Raw genomic sequence first — 10000 nt, forward strand, 5'->3', positions numbered from 1 at the left:
CGCTGATATTGGTGTCCATGCCTGTGGTATCGGTGTGAATAAGTGTGGGAACTGTGTCCCTCTCGAGCTTCGGCGATTGGCTGGGAAGGGACGATAAGGCTAATTGGGGTGTCGTCGTCTGGAGGTTTTATAGAGCGCAGTTGATCCTCGTCCCGTGGGGAGCGCGTGGTGGAAGCAGACCGTGATCGATGACCGAGAGATATGGAGTTTCGAGAAGTATTTGAGAAGTATTCTGGGCGTTCAAGGGGAAAAGCCCTCGATGTACAAAAAGATCTTGCCAACGAGTGAAAGTGTGAGAGCGAAAGAGAATGGCGAAGGAAGGGAGAAGCGTTCCCATTTTTCTCAAGGCCCACGAAATAGAGAGGACGTTGACTGAGGCTGGACCAACATATGTAACAACGCGTGATCGAGGGGGATTCCACAGACACTTGTACCACGGAGTGCCTGCATGACAGCGCTACAGGTGTCCCAGGCGCATGATACTATTTTTGGAGTTTGACAGCGGACTGATGATACGTGATTAGTTTTGTACCTTATATTTATGAAGCAAAGTATGGTCACTGGAAGGATAGGCGGAAAAGAAGTCAATGCAGTGAATATGCGCTGACCACGCCACATGATTTTTGGAGTATTCACATCAACCCAACAAAGCTTTCCAAGTGAAGACGTCTGCCGAGGGAGCCGAAGTAGCATGCAACCTCGGTCAGATGTTGCTCTCGCGCCCCGTGACATGCCCCCAGCGGAAGGCCCGGCCACTTCCCACGGCTCAGGCTCCGCGCCCCTACAAGTCCTCTTTCTTCCAAATCTTCTTGGACCTGAAGCTTCCCTCCATGCCCCTGCCATCGCGCCTCCTGCCCCTCGCCCTCCCCTCGCTCCCCGAGTCGCTCTCGTCCCTCCTCCTCAAGGTCAAGCAGCTGGGTCGTGTCTCGAGGACCGAAAAGGGGTCTTCGCTCCTCCCGTCGCTCTCGTGCGTTGCCAAGGACCCTCGCTCGCTCGCGCCCTCCCCCCTCCCCCCGGCAGATGCCACTCCCTGCTGCTCTTGCTCCTCGTGCCGCCGTTGCTGCTCCTGCTGTTACTGCCGAGATCCGAAGGCGCAAAGGACCTCCGACGCTCGCTGGTTCACCTGGCTCCTCAGGTGAGAAGTTAAGGGCTGTCAGGACACGCGAGGGAGGGGGTGCGAATACTGGTCATAGTACATACACGAAGAAATACATACACGAAACCGCACATACACATACACGCGTGTACTCAGACAGAAAAAGCGAGACATAGAAAGAGAGACAGACAAACATGTAGAGAAAGAGAGACAGACAAACATGTAGAGAAAGAGAGACAGACAAACTGGAAAAAAAGAAAGACAGACAGAGAAAGAGAGACAGACAGACAGACAGAGAAAGAGAGACAGACACAGACAGAGAAAGAGAGACAGACACAGACAGAGAAAAATAAAATATCAGAGGGACAGGAACATAGCACATCTATATCGTCTACAAAGCCAGGCAACAGAGATAAAACATACGAAAAGCATCCCGAGCGAGATAATGAAACAATGTTACCGAAACAGACGAGTGAGGAAATGCCCAATGCAGTGTAGACCGAAAGCGCTTGCGTGCGCACCGGGAATCCCCCAGTGCACAGAAGCCAATTCAGGAGATGATAGATGCTTGCTGGAGACCGGGAATCGGCTTCCCTTAAGAGTATACGAAAAGGTGGATAAGGAAATACGATAATAATACGGATATTCGATAAAAAGGATAAGGGAATACGATAAAACGAATGTAAATATGGGATAAAAAAAGACGAAGAAATACGATAAAACGGGGGTGGAAATACGATAAACGAAACACGGAAATGGAACAAAACGAAACCGCTTGACGATAAAACGGACACGGAAATGCGATAGAACGAGGACGGACGCAGGAGGAAAAACGAATGGACTCTATTTTCTCCGTGGTATTTCGACACGGCGGCCCGGCACAGCGGAAGCGCGGACAGACGTGTTAAAGCTGAGTTAGTGCCATTCGCTGCCACAACGCGGTGCCCATCCTGCGTTGAGCCGAGATGTATCATTTGATGCTGTATCTCCCGTCACGTTTGTTGTTTGAAGAGTCGTGCCTATTGCGTAATTCCAGCCTCGTGTTCTTTGTCTGCTTTTGTTATAAGTTATAAGCTTTTTTTTTTATAAAAAAAATATGTATATAAGCTTTCACTTCATTTGCGTGACGTTATTTATAATCCTTGTGATATATGAGGTTTGGATGTGATTCGTCTGTTTTTTTGTTTTGTTTTAATCTATATTTATTTAATATGTCTTCGCTATCTGTATGAGTTAGATTGAATTCGATTTTTTTTATATTGAATGTGCACAATATTTACAAGTCTTGAATACGTCATTATGGTCATGTAATTATATACATGATAAACAGCATTTTGTTGCCCTGCTATCAAGTTCTTTGTGTAAGAGTTAAAGTATGTCTATTATTTGTGACTGACAATTACCATGTAAATGTACAATATTTGAGTCTATATATATCAAGTATACTTCGGGAATAGCGTGTAGCAGGTGCGGAAAAGTCTGTTTTGAGTCCGGGAAAAAAAAGGTATTTTTATTGTTACGTGTAGCGAAGGAACGTGACCAGAAAATATAATTGTTTAGAAAAAAAGGGAAATTGAAAGCACCTGGGAAAAAAAAAATATATATATATACTTTTTTCCTTTCCTGTAAAAGTGGGAGCTTAATTTGATAGGATTTTATCCACGTTCAGGCGTAGGTGTGTGCTGTAAGGCAACGTAATTTCTGTAGTTTTGTATGTTATCAAAGTCTCTCTTACTCTCTCTCTCTCTCTCTCTCTCTGTCTGTCTCTCTGTCTCTCTGTCTCCTTGTCTCCTTTTCTCCCTTTCTCTCTCTCTTCTCTCTTTTCTCTCTCTTTTCTCTCTTCTCTCTCTTCTCTCTCTTCTCTCTTTTTTCTCTCTTTTCTCTCTCTTTTCTCTCTCTCTCTCTCTCTCTCTCTCTCTCTCTCTCTCTCTCTCTCTCTCTCTCTCTCTCTCTCTCTCTCTCTCTCTCTCTCTCTCTCTCTAGCTAATAGACACAATGTATACACGCTTTTATCTCTTCCTTCATTTTTTTCCTTTTTCATTAGGTTTGCGTATGATTTTTATTTATTTTATTTTCCACTGAACTTTGATTCGACAACTAACAGCATAACAACAGCTTTGCCTTCACCCAAAGCCCTGTTTTAAACTCCTTTGCATTTTCATCGCGTGCATTTTGGAGGATAAAAAGTGCGCGCGTCTAATGCCAACTTATATAAAGATTTTCATAACAGTGGACTAGATTTTTCTTCTTTTTCTTTTCTTTTCGTCTTCTTTAATTTTTTTTTTTTTGATGATGGAATGTCATGATTTTAATTACACAAGGAAATGAAGTATGAGAGATACCAGTGACGTAATTAATGTAGAAGTTGATGTAATTGTGGTAGCCACAGTGATGTTGAGAACAAGGATGAAAGAATAACAGAAGCAACGTTGAGAATGAAAGTAACAAACGTGATAATGCTGACGAAACATCGACAACAAAATTAATATTGAGGACGAATTTAGTATAGATAACAAGTAACAGATAACCATTGATATTGAGAACGATTTTTAGCAATGGTTGAAAATGTAGCTCTGATAACACTTTTGATGATAGCAGATATAAATGCCCCTAAGACTACCATTATCATAATTTATATGGTGCTGATCATGGGAAACCTTTTAATTAAGTAGATGTTCTCGTGACTCAGCATGTAGTTTATGCCTCAATATTTTTTTTTTTATTTATTTTTTCCTCGTGTTTGGTTCAGTCGGTAATGTTGTTGCCAATGTTCTTGCTGTTGTTGTTATTATATTTGTTATTATTATTATTAGTTTACTATTATTATTATCATCATTATTATTAGTAGTTTACTATTATTATTATCATTGTTATTATTAGTTTACTATTATTATTACTATTATTACTATTATTATTAATTTTATTCCTATTACTATTGTGATTATTATTGGTCTCATTATCATCATCATTGTTATTATTACTGTTCTCATCATAATTATTGTTAGCTTTGTTATTACTCTTATTATTTTTAACGTCATCATAACCATCAAATTTACTATTGCGATCAGTCATCGTCACCATATTGCCATCGCAGTCATCAGTATCACCATCTCTGCCATGCTGATAATTTCTATAAAAAATCAGTTATTCTCATCCCTATATAAAATTAGTTATTATCATCATCATTTGACTTACTTCACGTCTTCACCTGCCACACCTGTGCTGAAGTGAATACTCCTTTTATCATCGTGTAAATCATTTCACTTACCATGTTTCTGTTCGTAGCATTTTATTTCGTTTGATTTCATTACTCATCCCCACACCTCGCTACGAATTCATCGGAACCTTCGTGTTGTTCATAGGACACTCATATTCTTACTCGTTACTCACCACATCTATCCGCGACTTACTCAGCTGTTCTTGCCCTTCGACCCTCACTCACGCGCGTGCTTCCTCCTCCAGCAGCAGCGTCGCTTCGGCAGCGGAGGGAGGCGTCGCAGGCGGCAGCGGCGGCGGCGGGTCGGGCCACGCCAAGAGCTGCGGCAGGTGCGGCGGCGGCTTCTCCATCTTCTTCAACAAGCGGGTGAGGTGCGGCGGCTGCGACTTGGCCGTGTGCCGCAAGTGCGCGCCCTGGAGTGCCGCAGACAAGGCCTACGTGTGCGGCGTCTGCTCGCAGCCCGCGCCGCCCACGCAGACCCAGCCCGAGTCCCCCAACACACAGGCTGACGGTGAGGAGGGGCGGCTGGGGTGGGAGGGAAATGGCAGGGAGGAGGGAGGGAGGGGACGGGAGGGTAGGAAGAGAGACATAGAGGGAGAGAGAGAGAGAGAGAGAGAGAGAGAGAGAGAGAGAGAGAGAGAGAGAGAGAGAGAGAGAGAGAGAGAGAGAGAGAGAGAGAGAGAGAGAGAGAGAGAGAGAGAGAGAGAGAGAGAGAGAGAGAGAGAGAGAGAGAGAGAGAGAGAGAGAGAGAGAGAGAGAGAGAGAGAGAGAGAGAGAGAAATAGAGAGAGAGTCAGAGAGAGAAAGAGAAATAGAGACAGAGAGAAACATTAAAAGAGAAAAAGAAACAAAGGGGGATAGAGACACATAACTACATATATATATATACATGAAATAACTTCCAGCAATAAACATATCTAAAAAAAAAAAAAAAAACGAAAACAAAGCTAAATAACATTCTCTTTCTCCCCCCCCCCCCCCTCGAGCAGCAGCCCAGCTCAAGGAAGTCGAGGAGAACGTGAGGGCGCACATCGAGGCCCTTGTCGAGGGTCAGGTCGGGGGTCCGCTCGACCAGGTCAACGCCGTCCCCAATTTGACCCATTCCAAAGGTAGGTCATTCCCGAAATTCCGAATCTTGGGGGATCATTCCCGAAATTCCGAATCTTGGGGGGTCATTCCCGAAATTCCGAATCTTGGGGGGTCATTCCCGAAATTCCGAATCTTGGGGGATCATTCCCGAAATTCCGAATCTTGGGGGGGTCATTCCCGAAATTCCGAATCTTGGGGGATCATTCCCGAAATTCCGAATCTTGTAGGTCATTCCCGATTTATTTATTTTTTATTTTTTTTTCTCTCCTTCGGGTAGATGGAAATCTGGAATATATATTTAGGCGACTTGTAGCTTGGGATACTTTCTCGGTAATTCATTCTGCGTTATTATCGTTAATGAATTAATTATCGATCACGATTAGCTTTATTATTACTTGGCTAATTGGTTCGTGAGGAAGACAAGGACAATTAATGTTAGGTCACGATTTCTTTTTCTTTTTCTTTTTTTTTTCTTAAGATTGCTCGTTTGTTTTCAGCTTAGAGTCAGCTTTATTTGATGAATCTCGTGGTCTTTTCTTAATGTAAGCTTAGGTATTATTAATGGTATTACTATTCTTAATATCAATACGACCACCACTGCCTCTTCCATTACTAGTATTACTATTATTAGAACTACCATTGGCATTGCTATTGTTACCGTTATTACTGCTGCTACTACTACTACTACTACTGTTGCTATTACTATTACTATTACTACTACTACTACTACTACTACTACTGTTGCTATTACTATTACTATTACTACTACTACTACTACTACTACTACTGTTGTTATTACTATTACTATTACTATTACTACTACTACTACTACTACTACTGTTGCTATTACTATTACTATTACTACTACTACTACTACTACTACCTCTACTATTGCTATTACTATTACTATTATTACTACTGTCGCTATTTTTATTACTATTACTATTATTACTACTACTACTACTGTCGCTATTTTTATTACTATTACTATTATTACTACTACTACTGCAATTACTACTTCTACTACTAATACCTGCTGCCACTATTACAACTGCTACTACTACTGCTACCATTACCCTTACTTTTGCTACTAATACTCCTACTACTACTGATTCCATCAACACTCTCTCCCCCCTACCCTCACCACCACCCCCACCCTACCACCCCTCCCTACCACCACCACCACCCTACCACCACTACCCCTACCACCCCTACCACTACCCCTACCACAACCACCACCACAGCTATTACCAACTATACCTTTCGTTACTACCATTCCTAATTTCACAACGAAAAATCCACGTTACATTTTTTTTTTCTCCATTTTCCATTAAACTTTTTTTTTTTCCCCCACCTGATTTCGCCTTCCTATTATCAGCAGCACGCCGGTTCAGCGCTTGCCAGGGAAATCGAATTAGGCGAGGGAAATAGGGTGGGCTAAAACATGTTCTAGACTTGTTCGGTGTTCGGGTGATTATGATTCATAAGCTTGTTGTTTGAGATGTAAATTCGGCGGCCGGTTGTGTCCTGTTGTTCATAGGAATAATTATTGTTTGGAGAGAATTTGTTAGGTGGAATATGTATATGGATATGTTTGAATATTTATGTGACTGGTAGACTTGAAAAGATATATGTAGTGGTGAGGATTTATCTCACTATTTCTCATTATATGTGTGTAGTAATAATAATGTATACATGTTCATGTAGACACACATATGTACAAACGTATGTACACACACATGCACACACACACACACACACACACACACACACACACACACACACACACACACACACACACACACACACACACACACACACACACACACACACACACACACACACACACACACACACACACACACACACACACACACACACACACACACACACACACACACAAATATCCACCATCCCCCCCCCCCATCTCCAATCTATCTCTTTCTCCTTCTCTCTTCTCCCATTATCTAATTATCCTTAACATGTTTACCTCTTTCCTTTACAAGCCATACCTGTGGACTTCAGCCAAGTTTCAGAAAGGAATAAATGGGACCTTCTCCTGTACTATTACTGCTACTGTCACGGTGAGATGAAATAGCATGGGGGGGGGGGGGGGGGGGGGGGGGGGGGGATTCAGCACTGTAGTTGCTAGCTTGATGTTGCTGCTGTGCTTGACCTTTTTATTATTGTATTTTTTTTTGTTTTTTTATCATTATTGTTTTTTTATTTTCTGGTAGGGTTTTGTTGTTGTTATTTTGTATGGTTTCTGTTTCTTTGGTTATTTATTTATTTATAAAAAAAAAAAATTGTTCGTGGATGTGATAGCATATGCATGGTTTGTTATCGTCATTGTTATTACTATTATTATTAATGTTGTTGTTGTTATTGTTATTATTATTTATTGTTATTATTATTATTTTATTATTATTATCATTATTATTGTTGTTGTTGTTATTATTATTGTTGTTGGTATTATTATTGTTGTTGTTGTTATAATTATTATTATTATTATTATCATTATTATTAATCATGCTCGCTCTTTCTCGTTAGATCTTTTCTACTGCATTATCACCGTTTGCTATATTTTTTTTTTTTTTATAATCAAGGCAATTTTCGACGACGGAGGAATTTTTAATCATCGTGGACTCCCCTTTGTCTCGCTAATGACAAGGTTTTATGCGTCGGGCTGATTAGGAAAGCTGAAGGGTCGGGAGAAAAAAAAATATATATAAATATATTCCTCGCTGGAAATGAAGGGGAAGTGGAACAGTTTTATTTATAGGATCATCAACATTATTATCATTATGATTGCTTCATCACCAAAATCATCACCGTTGATGGTTGTTGAAGGTAATCATCATCATCATCATCCATACCATTGTTTTTATTTCGTGGAGAAGTTTCAGTGCATTTTATCCATTAATATCCGCTTCATCTTGCAACATGCAACACCATACAGAGGACAGAGATACGCGAACAGATGTCTTTGTAATAATGCATTTAGGCCTGCATGATATTTGGAATGATTATCGTTAATTTACTTCGTTAAAAGCACCGTTACAACTTTCATGGTGATGCTAACAGTCATCCGTAAATATTTAATGTATTCGACTCAGTGCTTCAGTATCCGTAGAAAGACTTTTTTTTATTTTGTTTTATTTTATGTTTTTATTAAGGAATTCATTATTTTTAAAAGTATTTCGTTAAAAGCACCGTGACAACAACTATTACGGTGATAGTGATAGTCTCAAGATGCATCCATAAATACTTTGTGCTTTTACTTCTTTAACGATCAAAAATGTTCCGTCCATTTTTTTATTTTTTATTTACTTACTTTCTGAAGGAGTGGGAGAGAGATTATTTTGAAAAAAAAAAAAAAAAAAAGTTTATTGACATGTAGCGAAAGCGTGGAGCCGGGTTTTCGGTGAAGGTAACTGGGGAGGATGAAGGTTGCCGACAGTGGTTTTGTGTCGACGAATGCTCAGGCTCTCTCTCTCGCTCTCTCTCTCGCTCTCTCTCACTCTCTCTCTCTCTCTCTCTCTCTCTCTCTCTCTCTCTCTCTCTCTCTCTCTCTCTCTCTCTCTCTCTCTCTCTCTCTCTCTCTCTCTCTCTCTCTCTCTCTCTCTCTCTCTCTCTCTCTCTCTCTCTCTCTCTCCTCTCTCTCTCTCTCTCTCTCTCTCTCTCTCTCTCTCTCTCTCTCTCTCTCTCTCTCTCTCTCTCGCTCTCTCGCTCTCTCTCTCTCTCTCCCTCTCTCCCTCTCTTTCTCTCTCTCTTTTCCTCTTCCTCTTGCACATCATCGTTCTCATCACCGACCCCTCTCTCTTTAAATTTCTCTCACTCTCTCCATCTCGTGCTCGCTTTATCTTCTTTATCTGCCACTTCCCAAGATTTATCGACAATTCCCTTCCCTCCTTTCGCCTTCGTCCTCCTCCAGCGTCACGGAAAATGATGTAGGAATAACGAAGTAATTGCGAATGAGAGAGAATAAGAGAATAAAGGACAAAAAAAACGGATAATGGTTAACAAATCTTAATGAAATACGAATATATTCTATAAAGGACTGAACGAAAATGGTGAATTGATAAAGTAACGAAAAAGAACGATTAGAAAACAAACGAAGATAATTGACGAATAAAGAACAAGCATGATGAATATATGCGAAAGAAAATGATAATTAAATGACACCGAGAAATATGAATAATAGACAAAAATAGCAAGTGAAAAATAGTTAAAAGAGTTAAAAACTGAATGAAATGTGAGCATAAAGCGATATTGCCAAAGAACCAACTGCTGATAATAACGAAGATAGTAATCAAGATAAAGAAAAAAAGGAAAATGAAGAGTGGAGAAAGTGATAAACGAGAGAAGAAGCACGAGAGAAGAAAAACGGAGGAAGAGACATGACGGTACATAGACGTGTCTTGATGGATGGAAGGGAGAAGGGGGGGGGGGGGAGGCGAGGGGGAGATGGGGAGGGGGAAGGGGAGGCGAGAGGGAGATGGGGAAGGGGGAAGGGGAGGCGAGGGGGAAGGGGAGGCGAGGGGGAAGGGGAGGCGAGGGGGAAGGGGAGGCGAGGGGGAGATGGGGAAGGGAAGGGGA

The 10000-nt window shown here is 41.4% G+C and overlaps 1 protein-coding gene across 5 annotated transcripts in view; it reads left to right on the forward strand.

The window, feature by feature from the left end:
* LOC125045817 overlaps positions 1 to 10000 on the forward strand; it is a 60444-nt gene that overhangs the window by 5599 nt on the left and 44845 nt on the right. For 3 of the 5 annotated variants that reach the window (XM_047643310.1, XM_047643314.1, XM_047643312.1), the window contains exons 1-3: positions 1 to 1135; positions 4559 to 4824; positions 5302 to 5421. The exon at positions 1 to 1135 is cut by the window's left edge and continues 151 nt beyond it. In XM_047643310.1, coding sequence (XP_047499266.1) covers positions 708 to 1135; positions 4559 to 4824; positions 5302 to 5421 — 814 coding nt within the window. In that variant the 5' untranslated portion in view covers positions 1 to 707. The remainder of the gene's footprint in view (positions 1136 to 4558; positions 4825 to 5301; positions 5422 to 10000) is intronic. The other 2 variants (XM_047643311.1, XM_047643313.1) reach the window with 2 other exon arrangements.

This window comes from Penaeus chinensis, chromosome 38 (genome assembly GCF_019202785.1).
Source record: "Penaeus chinensis breed Huanghai No. 1 chromosome 38, ASM1920278v2, whole genome shotgun sequence".
NCBI lineage: Eukaryota > Metazoa > Arthropoda > Malacostraca > Decapoda > Penaeidae > Penaeus > Penaeus chinensis.